General features: G+C 35.9%; 1 protein-coding gene across 1 annotated transcript in view; it reads left to right on the forward strand.

Annotated features, from left to right (window-relative positions):
• The window catches only part of LOC127876614 (uncharacterized), a 90,558-nt gene that overhangs the window by 26,109 nt on the left and 47,529 nt on the right, over positions 1 to 16,920 (forward strand). The window contains 1 exon segment of the mRNA XM_052421964.1: positions 3,753 to 3,904. Coding sequence (XP_052277924.1) covers positions 3,753 to 3,904 — 152 coding nt within the window.

Raw genomic sequence — 16,920 nt, forward strand, 5'->3', positions numbered from 1 at the left:
TCTGTTGGTATCAAATAGGTGGCTTTTGGTGGATATGTTCACTTTACATTTACCTAACCTTGATAGAACTTTTGATGAAGCAAACATACATGGAGACAGAGCTTTACATTGTATTTGTGACATTTCAAGTCAAGGTCGCTGGTATTTAAAACAGAAAATAATTTCCGCTCAAAACCTTGAGTTTGGTGGGAGATTTTTCTCTGAAATTTTGTGTGTAGATAAGTTACGTTTAGACCTATCTTGGGATTGCATTTGTATTAGTCGCAGTAAGGTCAAGGTCACTGTTACTTGTAATAGAAAAACTGTTTTCTGTTAAAGTACTTCAGTTTGGATGGAGATATTGTGCTAGAGTTTTTGTGTGTAGGTAGCTTACATGCAGACCTAGCTTGACATTGCACAATTATCTAGGTAGCTTACATGCAGACCTAGCTTGACATTGCACAATTATCTAAATTACTTGTAAATAAAAACGAATATGTTGCAAACATGGTTTTCATGGCATTGCTATGTTTCTTGTTTTTGTAATATTTTAACAAAGAATAAAAAAGTATTTGTGACTAAATGATGCCTCAAGAATGTTTGTTTCCTTCAAAACATATGCAGAGGCAAGTTTGTGTTGTGTCTAGAAGAATAATGGTACACATTTTGAAATTATACAGTTTTATGTGTTTGTCTGTAAAGACTTTGAGACTAAGTACGGTTTTAAAGTACAAATATTACATGCAGTTGTATTTACTGATCAGAAGATATCACACATTTTAACCCTGTTTCATATCTTTTTCATTGGACCCATCATTCACTACTAACTGTATCAAAACTGGTAAGTTCATGTACAAACAAATATAGGCAGTTAATGCTAATTTTATGTCATTATATTTTAATTCTTGCATGGGGATCAGATTATGTAACATTGTTTTATAAAAAAAGGACTGGTAATATTGTGTCTGAAAATGTGTTTTGTCCTATCTGTTTATGAAAGCTTCCTACTCTTGTTTGCTAAGATCAAGTTAGATAAATCAGACCTTTATATGTTACATATGTATACATGTTTACTGTCCAATTCAGATATTTGAAGTTTTAAATATCTGCTATAATAGTTATAATAATGTAAAAATAAAAGGCAAATATAAATGTTACTCTTTGCATTCATTCTGATCCCTTTATAAGAATATTTGAGTAACTGCTTCAGTTTTTATTGGTGTTTCATTGATGTTGGTAAGGGACGTTTCACTTTGCTTACTATACCCCTGCAGGGAGCAGGTATATTGGAGTCACTCTGTAAGTTTGTCGGTCGGTTTTTCCACATTAAACCTTTGCCACTTAGGTATGTTTTTAGACGCATTTGTAGTCCTTTAGAAAGTTAAATTTAATTAAAGACTTTTCTTACTAGAGTTAAGTTTTTAAGGCTTCATTTTCAAACCTTAGATACTGATGAGCAGCAAACAGCATAAAACCTGAACAGACTGTAAGTTACTTGCAGACTGTTCTGGCTTTATGCTGTTTGCAGATAGCCATTTTCACTTTGCTTCTGAGTGGGAAAGGGTTAAATGTGGAGTTAACTACTATGAAATGTCTGCAGCAATTCAATGGTAAACTCCAATTGTGTCATTCCTATAAAGTATAGATTTGTAAGATACTTTCTATCTATAGTGATCCACACATTGTTGACTTAGCGGTGAGGTATTCATCACATTAGCTCTTGTTTATTTTTGCCAGTCAAAACCAGTTTTGAAAGGCACTTTTGTGCTTACTGCTACTTGTTGTTGCTTATCAATTTTAATACGTGGGCTTTTTAGGTAGATTTTGCATGGGGCTTTGTTTGTTTCTTAATTTTTCTGATAAGTTGAATAACTCATTAATGTGCCATATTCTATTACATGTATATTCTGCAATTTCTCCTCATAGATCAAATGTCACATGCTCAGTTTGCATAGTTTCTTAATTTAAAAAATGTAATAGAGAAAATTTACATTTTTAGTAATCTTGGAACTTGGTGATTTTGTAACAATTAAAAAAAGCTCAATTAACATTTAATGGAATAAGGTGTAATTATGATGTCTCCATGGTTAGCAGCAGTTGGTATTGTTCTGTGTAATGTTTTCTTTGTGTCTTATAAGACATGTTTTGTAATAAAGTTACAGTGTAATCTTTATGTTAATCAGGTCTCACAATATTAAATTTTATTTGTGTAAGTGTTCATACCATCTTTTTGTGGTTTAAATAGGTTAGAATTAGTTAAGCTCCCTTTGGAAAAAATCAGGCTTATTGCATGTGCTTAAAGTATTTCCAAGATTTGACTGTGCAATCCACACAGGCTTATTAGACACTACACTTTAAGCCTTATGGATTGTTTGTCTGGGAGCAACTTAAATTGTTGTCCCAGATAAGCTTGTATAGACTGCACAGGCTTATCTGGGAGACTGCACAGGCTTATCTGGGAGACTGCACAGGCTTATCTGGGAGACTGCACAGGCTTATCTGGGAGACTGCACAGGCTTATCTGGGAGACTGCACAGGCTTATCTGGAAGACTGCACAGGCTTATCTGGGAGACTGCACAGGCTTATCTGGGAGACTGCACAGGCTTATCTGGAAGACTGCACAGGCTTATCTGGAAGACTGCACAGGCTTATCTGGAAGACTGCACAGGCTTATCTGGAAGACTGCACAGGCTTATCTGGGAGACTGCACAGGCTTATCTGGGAGACTGCACAGGCTTATCTGGGAGACTGCACAGGCTTATCTGGGAGACTGCACAGGCTTATCTGGGAGACTGCACAGGCTTATCTGGGAGACTGCACAGGCTTATCTGGGAGACTGCACAGGCTTATCTGGGAGACTGCACAGGCTTATCTGGGAGACTGCACAGGCTTATCTGGGAGACTGCACAGGCTTACCTGGGAGACTGCACAGGCTTATCTGGGAGACTGCACAGGCTTATCTGGGAGACACTTTTGGCACATGCATTCAGCCTGGTTTTCACAGAGACCAGCTGAAGTGAAGATTTGAATTGTAAAAATGAATCAGTGAGCTAAAAATAAATCAGTGAGCTTTCAATGTTTGGTTGTATTAAAATTGAAACCATTCTTACATTTGAATTGGTGTATATGTTCAATTGTCCATAAGTTTATCATCTTCATTTTCCATATATGTTTTGGAACATGTTTATGTGCTAAGTGTTTCATGAATGGCCCCTGCATAGGCATTTACTTAATTTATGAACATTAACACAAGGATTGAACTTGTAAGAAAGACGTCAAAATTGTGTAAAATTTATTTTAAGCCACTCCATGAAAACGGATCTAATGCCATAACCTGCCCGCCAATCTTCAATGACTAATATAAAGTCATGCAAGGTTTCGTGGTCTCATAAGCGGACAGGTAGCCACTATCTGCGCAAAGCTTAGCTGAAGCTACGGCATATGGCATAAGACCCATTTTCACATGACATGGGTTTATTATATGATTTACAGTACACTTAATTCCACACATAGCAACTGTTAAGATCTATATGAGAAAGTAGTATAGGATTAGGTATTTTCTGCTTATAAACATGAGCCATTAACATTTGGAATTGCAAACAACTATCATCTTAGTAAATAAAATTATGTTATCCTGTCGTGTGTTTATAATAAACAGAGTATACAAGCTGACAGCAAAAGTGGCTTGAGTTCTACAGACCCAAATGGGACCTAAACCACCATTACAAGATACATTAACTAATTTTAATATAAGGTTCTGATTTTGTTTCAGTTCAAATCAATGACCCTGATAACCCTTCAGTGTTGATTGAGGGCGTCCTGTTCAGGGCCCGATACCTGGGCTCCACCCAGCTCATATCCGAGGGTCAGCCCTCCAAGGCCATGAGGATGATGCAAGCCCAGGAAGCTGTTGGCCGAATTAAGGTAATGAATGCATGGCCTGTTCCAGTATAAGTCTGTTGGAACAAGGCAAGGCTAGTAAAATTGTAATGGGCGAAAATGTCAGATCAAATGCCTATTTGTTGACTGGACTGTTAATTGTAGTGATGAATAATAGTTTCAAGATAACCTAACCTTGTTGGTGTTCGTATTTACTTTGTTGGGCTGTTCTGATGGTTAGAATTTTCCTGCATGTCATTGGCCAAAGCCTCTTGCAATTATCTATTTAGCTCATACAGATAGTGTGCTTATCTTGAATTATTGTAGATAAAACAAACTTAATGCAAAATGGGTCTCATTTTCCATCCCTTTGTCAATAATCAGATTTTATGACCAACCTCTGTGTTATATTTTTCCCCAGCCTTTCAAGCTGTCAGAAATTAATGGACATATTGCATCACATGTCCAATTATAACAATAAGTGAGTAAATATCATCTTTAACATTACTTTACTTTATGCCAGTTTTTGTTTCTCTGATATTTCTCGTCCTGAAATTGACAAAATTCTTGTTGCCATATGGCCTCCCAGGCAGCGGTAAGTGACAACACGTTGTACGCTGCATGTTTATTGTAGAAAAATCAGATTCATCTATGTAAGTTTGTTTCAATTGTATGGCCCATTTAAACTTGTAGTGAGATGTTTTGAATCCTTGTTCCATGTGTCCAATTTATAAATTATGGTTAAAACCCTGAATTGTTTTGTGTTTGTGTTCAATATCTAATGAACTGGTTGGCTTGTTTATATGGATAAATGACTGACTTAACTGAGATTTCTGTGTACATTAAAGAATAATTTTGCATGATTCTTATCTAAGGAAAATATTCATTATTCATGCTTGTTCATAGCCTGGTAAGTGTAGAATTCATATGCTGTTAGGTGCAGAATCATGTTTTCATGTCAAAATAATTCACATTTTTTGGCCAATCACATTTGATTACTTTTTAAGAAAAGCAATGAAGTAAATGCTTGCGGATCTAAAGAAAGGGAGTGAACAATTGTATTTTTGTCAGAGAACATTTTCAAGAGTTATGTTTTATTATTGTATTTTCTTTTAAAGTCCCAATACAAGTGAACATGTTCAAATTCAGAATAAACCATTACAATTGACTTTTATGGTCATGCAACTAATTGTTTCATTGAGGTGAAACCTCATTTAATTCTGTGAGAAGAATTTATTTCATTTTGCACTTAAATTTTTAGCTCGACTATATATATATAGATATATAGTGGAGCTATCCTACTCACCCCGGCATCGGCTTTCGCATTGGACAAGTCTAAAGTTTGCGTACCACCTCAACTATTTTCAATGTCCCTTGACATATTACTTTTATATTTTCCATACTTCTTAACCAACATGACCCCAACCTATAAACAAGCAAATTCTTTGAATTGATATCCCCTGCCAATTATGCTTCTGGACACAAAAGTGTTATATTTGACACTGAAAAAAGCATATTTTCTAGATACAAAGGGCCATAACTCCGTTATTAACAGATGGTGTACAATGCCAATTGGCGTGCATCATCCTCTTATCCATATATATATACTCATACCAAGTTTCAATGAAATCCGCCAAAGAACTTTCAAGATATGGCTCTGGACACAAAAGTGCCGGAAGGACGGAGAGACGCACGGAAGGACGGACAACGCCAAAACAATATCCCTGTGCCTATGGCGGGGATAACAAGAGCAGACAACTGTATCAATCATTTTGTAAGAATTATGGCCCTTTTTCCACTGAGAATTTGCATATTATTGATAAATCTATGTTTAAGTTTGGGTACCACCTCAAATATGTTTAGCTCGACTATCTATATATATATATATATATATATATATATATATATATATATATATATATATATATATATATATATATATATATAGTGGAGCTATCCTACTCACCCCGGCGTCGGCGTTCCCATTGGCCAATGTTAATGTTTGCGTACCACCTCAAATATTTTCCATATCCCTTGTTATATTGTTTTTATATTTGCATACTTCGTTACCAACATGACCCCAACCTATAAACTAGAGCAGACAACTGTATCAATCATTTTGTAAGAATTATGGCCCTTTTTCCACTTAAAATCTGCATATTATTGATAAATCTATGTAAAAGTTTTCGTACCACCTCAAATATTTTCTATGTACCTTGTCATATTGTTTTTATATTTGCATACTTCTTTACCAACATAACCCCAATTTTAAAAACAAGAGCAGACAACTGTATCAAGCTTTTTGTAAGAATTATTGCCCTTTTTTCACTTAAAATATGAATATTTTTGATAAATCTATGTTAAAGTTTGCATACCACCTCAAATATTTTTTATATCCCTTGACATATTGCTTTCATATTTTTCATACTTCTTTACCAGCATGAACCCAATCTATAAACAAGAGCAGACAACTGTATCAATCATTTTGTACGAATTATGGCCCTTTTTTCACTTAGAAAATTGAAAATTTGGTTAAGTTTTGTGTTTAGCTCCACTTTATTCCTAAAGTATCGAACCCATTGCTTTCATACTTGCAACACTTATTAACTATAATAAGGGGACTGTGCAGGCAAAGTTATGTTACTCTGACTGGCATTTTGACACAATTATGGCCCCTTTTATACTTATATAATTGAACATTAGTTTAAGTTTTGTGTGTTGGTCCATTTTACTCCTATAGTATTATAGCTATAATTGCATTCATACTTGGATCACTCGCTAACTATCATATGGGCACTTTACAGGAAAAGTTGCATAACTCTTGTTGGCATTTTAAAGCAATTATGGCCCTTTTTTACTTAGTCACTTTGAATATTTTATTAAATTTTGTGTTTACATCCATACTAAGTCACTTTGAATATTTAATTATGCCCCCCTTCGAAGAAGAGGGGGTATATTGCTTTGTTCATGTCGGTCTGTCAATCGGTCAGTCTGTCGGTCCGTCCACCAGGTGGTTGTCAGATGAAAACTCAAGAACGCTTGGGCCTAGGATCATGAAACTGCATAGGTACATTGATCATGACTCGCAGATGACCCCTATTGATTTTGAGGTCACTAGGTCAAAGGTCAAGGTCACAGGTGAAGGTCACAGTTACTGGAAATAGGCATTTTAAGGATTTAGCATGGTTCAAACAAGGGAAACAACTACTGTTTATGCATGTTCTTTTTGTTACAGCATTTGCCTCCCTTGTAATATCTTTAAATTTTACCAAATGTAAGGCTAACTGCATTTTTGTAATGCATTGTATCAATAAACACCACCACCACCGCCCCCCTTCGAAGAAGAGGGGGTATATTGCTTTGCTCATGTCGGTCGGTCGGTCTGTTGGTCGGTCCGTCCACCAGGTGGTTGTCAGATGATAACTCAAGAACGCTTGGGCCTAGGATCATGAAACTTCATAGGTACATTGATCATGACTTGCAGATGACCCCTATTGATTTTGAGGTCACTAGGTCAAAGGTCAAGGTCACAGGTGAAGGTCACAGTTACTGGAAATAGGCATTTTAAGGATTTAGCATGGTTCAAACAAGGGAAACAACTACCGTTTATGCATGTTCTTTTTGTTACAGCATTTGCCTCCCTTGTAATATATTTAAATTTTACCAAATGTAAGGCTAACTGCATTTTTGTAATGCATTGTATCAATAAACACCACCACCACCGCCCCCCTTCGAAGAAGAGGGGGTATATTGCTTTGCTCATGTCGGTCGGTCGGTCTGTCGGTCGGTCTGTCTGTCCGTCCACCAGGTGGTTGTCAGATGATAACTCAAGAACGCTTGGGCCTAGGGTCATGAAACTTTATAGGTACATTGATCATGACTCGCAGATGACCCCTATTGATTTTGAGGTCACTAGGTCAAAGGTCAAGGTCACAGGTGAAGGTCACAGTTACTGGAAATAGGCATTTTAAGGATTTAGCATGGTTCAAACAAGGGAAACAACTACCGTTTATGCATGTTCTTTTTGTTACAGCATTTGCCTCCCTTGTAATATATTTAAATTTTACCAAATGTAAGGCTAACTGCATTTTTGTAATGCATTGTATCAATAAACACCACCACCACCGCCCCCCTTCGAAGAAGAGGGGTATATTGCTTTGCTCATGTCGGTTGGTCGGTCTGTCGGTAGGTCGGTCTGTCGGTCGGTCCGTCCACCAGGTGGTTGTCAAATGATAACTCAAGAATGCTTGGGCCTAGGATCATGAAACTTCATAGGTACATTGATCATGGCTCACAGATGACCCCTATTGATTTTGAGGTCACTAGGTCAAAGGTCAAGGTCACAGGTGAAGGTCACAGATACTGGAAATAGGCATTTTAAGGATTTAGCATGGTTCAAACAAGGGAAACAACTACCGTTTATGCATGTTCTTTTTGTTACAGCATTTGCCTCCCTTGTAATATCTTTAAATTTTACCAAATGTAAGGCTAACTGCATTTTTGTAATGCATTGTATCAATAAACACCACCACCACCACCGCCACGGTATTCACACAATGGCTGTTACTACAAATTATAGCCCATATAGGGGGGCATGCATGTTTTACAAACAGCCCTTGTTACATTTTGTGTTTACATCCACTTTACTTCTTCAGTATCAAGGCTATTGCTTTCAAACTTCAAATACTTTCTTATTATCATGAGGGAACTTTACCTGGCAAGTTTAATTTGACCTTGATCTTTGAATGACCTTGACTCTCAAGGTCAAATTAATAAATTTTGCCTAAATTGCCATAACTTCTTTATTTATCATCATAATTTCATTCATACTTTCACAAAACAACACTTACCTGACATACCACAATGGACTCCACCCAAACCATCCCCCATACCCACCCCAGAATCACCCCCCCCCCCCCCCCAAAAAAAAAGTGTTTTTTCTTCCTTTTGTCATGGTGTTGTTTCCGTCGTCTGTCCCTCCGTCCGTCAGTGCGTTAGACTTTTTCTTGTTTACGCGATAAAGTCCACAGTTTTCATCCGATTCTTTTCAAACTTGTTCAGTGTCTTTATATTAATTAGGACTCGAACCCTATTGAAAATGGGTTACATCAGAGTAAAAAATTCCAGAATTATCTCCCCTTGAATTTGAGAAAATTGTGAAATAAGGCTTGTTTACGCAATTAGGTCCACAGTTTTCATCCAATTATTTCCCAACTTGCACAGTGTCTTTATCTGACTGATGAGTCAAACCCTATTGAAAATGAGCAATATCGGAGTTATAAGTCCAGAATTATCTCCCCTTGAATTTGAGAAAAAATTAAAATGCAGTTTTTTTATGTTATAAAGTCCATCATTTTCATCCAATTCTTGGCAAACTTGCACAGTGTCTTTGTATCAATAAGGACTCAAACCCTTTTGTAAAAAGAGCAATATCGAAGCAATAAGTCCAGAATGACTTCCCCTTGAATATGAGAAAATTTTGAAATTCCACTTGTTTACGCAATTAATTCCATACTTTTCCAATTATTTCCAAATTTGCACAGTATCTTTATATCAATGAGGACTTGAACCCTATTAAAAATGAGCAGTATCGGCGAAATAAGTACACAATAATCTCCCCGTGATTTTGAGAAAATTCTCCTTGTGTGCGCGATTAAGTACACAGTTTCCATCTTATTCTTTCCAAACTTGCACAGTGTTTATAGCAGTAGAGCAATTCAGGCTCTCATGGGCCTTTTGTTTCCTTATTTTGGAAATATAATCTTATAAATTACCACCCTTCCACATTATACCCCTCTCTCCACCCCCACCCCATTCCCCCCACCCCACCCCAAAATATTTCTTTTTTAGCTTGACTATATATTGCTTTCAAACTTCAAATACATTCTTATCATCATTAGGGTAGTGTACCTGGCAAGTTTTATTTTACCTTGACCTTTCAATGACCTTGACTCAAAGTCAAATTAATAAATTTTGCTTAAATTTCCATAACTTCTTTATTTATTATCACATTTGATTCATACTTTGACACATAACAACACTTACCTGACATACCACAATGGACTCCACCCAAACCTTCCCCCAAGCCCCAACCAAGATCCCCCCCCCCCCAAAGAAAAGAAAGATCATCTATTAAATGACCACACACCCACATTATACCCCCCTCTCCATGATGGCTTACGTTATACTTTCAAGCACTCGAATAGTCGAGCACGCTGTCCTCTGACAACTCTTGTTTAAACTGTCCCCCAAGTTCAACAGTTAGTAAACACAAGCTTTGTTTATTACCCAGTGTTCAGATTGTCTTGAGTTTGATGCTTTTCTTGATGTTCTACTTCTTATACCACCTGAAGCTGCTCTAGTCACTTTGAGGACTGAGTATTAAATATTTTGAACAGTATACACACATTGAAATAAATTATTCATTTAACAATATACTAAAAGTTATAATGATAAATATCTAACCACTTATGAATACATTTCGTATTGGGTTGGTTTTCTTAATGTGCAGTAGTTATAGTCTTTAACAATCTTATCAAAGTATATGTGTTTTGGACAGCCACCAAAATTGTAACTTTTGATTCACTACAATAACAGAATTTGAATTGTTTGATTTACATGTTTGTTTACTCGAAAATACAACAAACTTTAAAAAAGAAAATTATAATTTTATCAGTCAAATTTCATTTATTTTGAGAAAAAGTAAAATTTCTATTGGTGGTTATGCTTTTATGTATTTGTATATGATTAGTATTAGTATTAATGCTGTGTTCCTTCAAGGATGTCTGTTGTTAACTTTCTTTAACTGTTGCTAGATTGCTTACACTGTACATAATATGAGTGCAACAAATGAAGCATACTGGTGCACCAGTCCAAAGACAATCAAGTTATAATGATCAAACACCAAGCAGAGCTTTATGTACAATTTATTGTAGCCTTTTAGATGCAAGAACAACAAACAATATTTTTCTCTCATTTTTACTTGTTGAACTTTTGTTACATCATTATTTGGAAAAAACTACACAAACATAACTTACTAAAACATATACTACCATGAAAAGTCATTCTTTCTTGAATTGTTATCATATTCAGTTGTTTTTATTTAAATTGGCATATTATCTTAAGACCATTTCATAGGAAAAAAGGGTTTATCATTGTTGATTTTGTGTGATTACTTGTTTCTAGAATAGCCATTGCATTTTCATAAATGTATATGATTCTGGGAAAACTGGTCTTGAAGCATGTGCATTAAGTGTTGTCAGTGTGCTCTGTGCACAGGCTAATCAGGGACAACATTTTCCCCCTTAATGATTTTTTTGGTTTTTCATTGGATTTCGCTTCTTAACAAAAATCCAGGCTAGACGGAAAGTGTCGTTTTAGAAAAGACTGTGCGGACTGCATAGGCTAATCTGAGATGACACTTAAAGCACATGCATTAAGCCCAGTTTCCTCAGAACAAGCTCGTATACTTGGCTATATGTTGTGCAATGTGTATGGATCTTTGACTTGCAGCATTGGCATAGAATGGCTCTGTAGAACGTGGTTTTTGCTTGTAGTCAATAACATTTTATATACAATATTTGTATAACTTTCCACGTTCACATTCTAATTAGGATTTCATTTCTTCAGTCTTTATAAAGTCTCAAGTGAGTTCATATCATAGATGGTACACATTAGTGCGCGATAAAGGATAAAGATTATAGATTGCATTAAAACCACTGAATGTCTTTGTTCATAATTTACCATCTTCAAACAAGAACCGTATCATTAAGAAAATCCATTCCTGTGATCTCTGCAAAAATGTGTTGCCATTATTTATTCATTTACCAGGGACAGAAATAATAATAATGACCAAAGAGATTTTTTTTGCCTTGATCTTATGTAAACTATATCAGTTCAATGGCCAGTTTTTGTAAAGTGCTTTTAACAGAGAATGGTTTTGAACTTTTCTTAAGTATAATAAATGCATTTTCTAGGAGCCATAGATATTACCATATCTGAGTCAGACCCTTAAGCAAAAAGCAACCATGTCTATAGAGTCAGCCCTTCATGCAAACAGCAACCATGTCTATAGAGTCAGCCCTTCATGCAAACAGCAACCATGTCTATAGAGTCAGCCCTTCATGCAAACAGCAACCATGTCTATAGAGTCAGCCCTTCATGCAAACAGCAACCATGTCTATAGAGTCAGCCCTTCATGCAAACAGCAACCATGTCTATAGAGTCAGCCCTTCATGCAAACAGCAACCATGTCTATAGAGTCAGCCCTTCATGCAAACAGCAACCATGTCTATAGAGTCAGCCCTTCATGCAAACAGCAACCATGTCTATAGAGTCAGCCCTTCATGCAAACAGCAACCATGTCTATAGAGTCAGCCCTTCATGCAAACAGCAACCATGTCTATAGAGTCAGCCCTTCATGCAAACAGCAACCATGTCTATAGAGTCAGCCCTTCATGCAAACAGCATTCAAATTGATTGAGTCAGCTCCTTATGCAAAATTCTTCCAAGTTGGTCCCTTTTGCAAATCGAATTCAAGTCTATAAAGTCTACCTGGTATCCAAAAAGCATTCAGATCAGTCCATTTTTGCAAACACCATTCAAGTGCGAAAATGTAGCCCCTTTTACAAATAGCATTCAAGTCTATAAAGTGAGCCCCTTATGCAAATAACATTCAAGCCTATGAAGTCAGTCCCTTATTCAAATAGCATTTCAAGTCTATAAAATTACCGCCATGTGCAAATAGCTTTAAAGTCTAAAAGTTGAAAACAGAAGTAATAGATTACTGGTTGAGCTTGGTTGTTGTTGTAGTTTATCATAATATTTTAGTGATATGCTTTCATGTAATTTTCTGTAATATTTTTTCGCAGATTGTAGGGCAAATGCATTTTGGTCGGCATTATAAGGTACTCATGGAAAATGTGTGCTATATATATTGATAATTTGGCTTTTTGTATTATAACTCTATGATCATGCCTTTTAGTAAGCCTTCAGTATTTTTTTTGATTTCATAGAGTTATTGTATTTGTGTGATTGCTTTGCATGGTTGTTTTTATGTATATGTGCAATTTTATGGCTGGTGCAATTTGGCCAATAGTCTGTCTGTCTTATTATTTATGTTATTATGAGTTAGAAAAGTGGAATAGATTCTGATCATTGTACAAATATTGTGTACCCTTGTTATTGATTTATGTATAATGTTGCATGGCACAAAATATCAATGTTGTTATCAATTGTACATGATGCCTTATTTTCAATACATGTATTTTAAAGGGATCTTTTCACGCTTTGGTAAATTGACAAAATTGAAAAAAGTTGTTTCAGATTCGCAAATTTTCGTTTTATTTATGATATTTGTGAGGAAACAGTAATACTGAACATTTACCATGGTCTAATATAGCCATTATATGCATCTTTTGACGATTTTAAAACCTAAAAATTATATAAAGCGTTGCAACGCGAAACGATTGAATAATTTGGAGAGTTCTGTTTTTGTCGTTAAATTTTGTGAAACTACGAAGATTGCTTATATAAGGTATAAAATACTTCAAATATATGTACTCGGCGGAATAGCTCAGTAGGCTAGAGCGTTTTTACTTCAGGACTCTGGCAGGACTCCAGGGGTCACTGGTTCGAAACCTGGTCCGGGCAATGTTCTTTTCCTTTTTTTAAATTTTATTCTTGATTTTTTACTGGAGCTTTTACGATCCAATGTTTACATTTATCGATATAAAGCATTTAATGAATAAGTTAAAAAATGCCAAAATCTGTGAAAAGGCCCCTTTAACAATATATCAATAAAAGCATTATGTTTTGAATGACTCACTTCTACGAGAGTAGTTGATAATCGTAATATATTTTGTGTTGTTGTTGAATTCACAATTAGTCACAAGTATTTTTTGAGAGAACCATGTTTTTAAAAAATTTGGTCATGCATTGTTTTATTATGCCCCCGGTAGGTTGGCATATAGCAGTTGAAATGTCCGTCAGTCAGTATGTCTGTCAGTCGACTGTCCGTCCGAAAAAAACTTGAACATTGGCCATAACTTGTTCACTATTGAAGATAGCAACTTGATATTTGGCATGCATGTGTATCTCATGGAGCTGAACATTTTGAGTGGTGAAAGGTCAAGGTCATCCTTTAAGGTCAAATGTCAAATATATGGCGTCTGTTCGTCCGAAAACTTTAATATTGGCCATAACTCTTAAATATTGAAGATAGCAACTTGATATTTGGCATGCATGTGCATCTCATGAAGCTGCACATTTTGAGTGGTGGAAGTTCAAGGTCAAAGGTCATCCTTCAAGGTCAAATGTCTAATATATGGCGTCTGTCCGTCCGTCCAAAAACTTTAACATTGGCCATAACTTTTTCACTATTGAAGATAGCAACTTGATATTTGGCGTGCATGTGTATCTCATGGAGCTGAACATTTTGAGTGGTGGAAGTTCAAGGTCAAAGGTCATCTTTCAAGGTCAAATGTCTAATATATGGCGTCTGTCCGTCCGTCCAAAAACTTTAACATTGGCCATAACTTTTTCACTATTGAAGATAGCAACTTGATATTTTGCGTGCATGTGTATCTCATGGAGCTGAACATTTTGAGTGGTGAAAGGTGAAGGTCAAGGTCATCCTTCAAGGTCAAATGTCAAATATATGTCGTCTGTCCGTCCGAAAACTTTAACATTGACCATAACTTTTTCAATATTGAAGATAGCAACTTGATATTTGGCATGCATGTGTATCTCATGAAGCTTCACATTTTGAGTGGTGGAAGTTCAAGGTCAAAGGTAAAAAAAACAAAAAAATAAATATTTTTTAAAGCGGCGCAATAGGGGGCATTGTATTTCTGACGAACACATCTCTTGTTTCCTCACCTTCCGTCAACATGTTTTATACTGGCCATTGTTGTGCTTTATTGGTTCAGAATTCATAGAAACAATACCAAACGTTTTGGTGTAATTATTTGTTTATGTCAACAAAACTTATGCAGTGTACCAAATTGTATGTTTGCAGCATTTCTTGATTGAAACATGATTTTTAGCACGGCTGTTTTCAGAGAAAACCCGAGGTATTGTCATAGCCAGCTTGTCGTGTCGTGTCGTCCGCGTCGTGCTAAAGCCTTTACATTTTGTCAAGGTTTTGAACATTGGCTCTAAAATCAAAGTGCTTCAACCTACAACTTTAAAACTTCATATGTAGCTGCACCTTGATGAGTTCTACATGCCACACCCATTTTTGGGTCACAAGGTCAAAGGTCAAGGTCACTGTGACCTCTTAAAAAAAATCCCAAAAAAATCTGACAAGCTTTCATATATTCAAAACTGCACCTGCAGCTGAGCGTGGCACCTGTTATGCAGTGCTCTTGTTATATTGTATCAGGGCTATAGATAACTTTTGGGATATACTGGGTAATTCACCCCCTGTTTTTGACAACAATAGGGTTTTTGTAAATTCAATAGGGTTTTAGCAAAAATTTTCACCCCCTACTTTTGAGCTTAATTGGGGTTTTCAACCCTGTTTTGTTTAACTCAATTGGGTAATTTAGGGAATGACATATATGATATAGTAAATATCTACAAAGGTTACTATATTATTTATACAAATGGAATTCAAAAAGGTACCTGTACGTAACAACAAAGAATTACTGAATTTCTGATCAAAGTTTATTCATATTTGCGTTGAATAAAACCGAGTTCGTGAAAATCGCTGCACAATTGATGAAGTTATGGCTGTTCAAAGCAATTCAACCCGTTTTCGGTTAAATTTGAGTTGAATACCTTGAAAATAAAAGTAGAAATCGGACGGGTCTACGAATATAAACAATAATACCCCAAAGATTGATAACCACTTGAAAGACTGCCTTCTTTTCTTCATAGGACGGCATATAAACTATCCGGTACAGTTTTGTACGGAAAATAACCAGTCTAAAAATACGCCCGGTGTTCATTCTATACATTGATGGTGACGTCACTACGTTATGGTCAGTAAGACCGGTGTATACACCATGCCCTGTGTTCGTAAGAATTGTGTTTTGTGACGCAAGGTTTTTTACGGGAATTACATTATTAAATTTGTATTTGCGTTTTTGTACGCTTTATTTTGAATTTAATTACGTTTTTGGTTATTTTAATTGCGTAATAAGGCAAATACGCTTGTTATCTATAGCCCTGTTGTAAAATCCTTTCCCACTGAGAGGCAAAGTGAAAATTGCTATGTGCAAACAGCATAAAACCAGAACAGCCTGCAAGTAACTCTGAGTCTGTTCAGGTTTTATGCTGTTTGCTGCTCATCAGTATCTAAGGGTTGGAATAGAAGCCTTTGAAACTTGAATCTAGTGAGACATGTCTTTAATTAAATTAAACTTTCTAAGGGACTACATTAGCATACAAATACATATTTAAGTGGTAAAGGGTTAAATTAAACAGGAATAATGGCTCTTTCGAATTAACAATAAATTACTTGAACAATTTTCACAAACATGAAAGCTGTCTATTCTTAGCCATCAGTAATCATTTCCAACTATCTTTGTCTCTGAAAGTTTATTTTAGTAAAAAGCCCTAAGCCAAACATGATTATACAAAACATATTGTTTAGAAACTTTAAACAAATTATGGTTTAAGGACATGTGTCAACATGATATAAAATATGTTCTACATATGAGATAATTCATTAATTAGAACTACATAGTAGCATTGTATCCAAAAATGAGTCTTATGCCATATGCGTCCACCAAAGCTCCAGTCTGTCTTCGTAAATTAATCTAGCAGTCGGGTCAGGTGTTACATTGTCCCAATTCACAAAAGGTTTCGTGGCCCCATTGGCTGAAGAGGAGCTCCTGAAAGGACTACGCTAGAGCCCAGACTGGTCTGGAGCTACGCTTGCCGCATATTGTATGAGACTCATTTTTGCATGATGGAGCTTAAATCTTATGCAGCGAGCAGTAATCAATTCCAATTCATTATGTTGTTGTAGTTGGTCTCTAAAGGAAAGTCGGAGAGTGTTGAAGGGGATGACATTGATTTGGTACCGTCATGTTGTTTGGTCACATTGTCTGCTA

This window comes from Dreissena polymorpha, chromosome 4 (assembly GCF_020536995.1).
Source record: "Dreissena polymorpha isolate Duluth1 chromosome 4, UMN_Dpol_1.0, whole genome shotgun sequence".
Classification (NCBI taxonomy): domain Eukaryota; kingdom Metazoa; phylum Mollusca; class Bivalvia; order Myida; family Dreissenidae; genus Dreissena; species Dreissena polymorpha.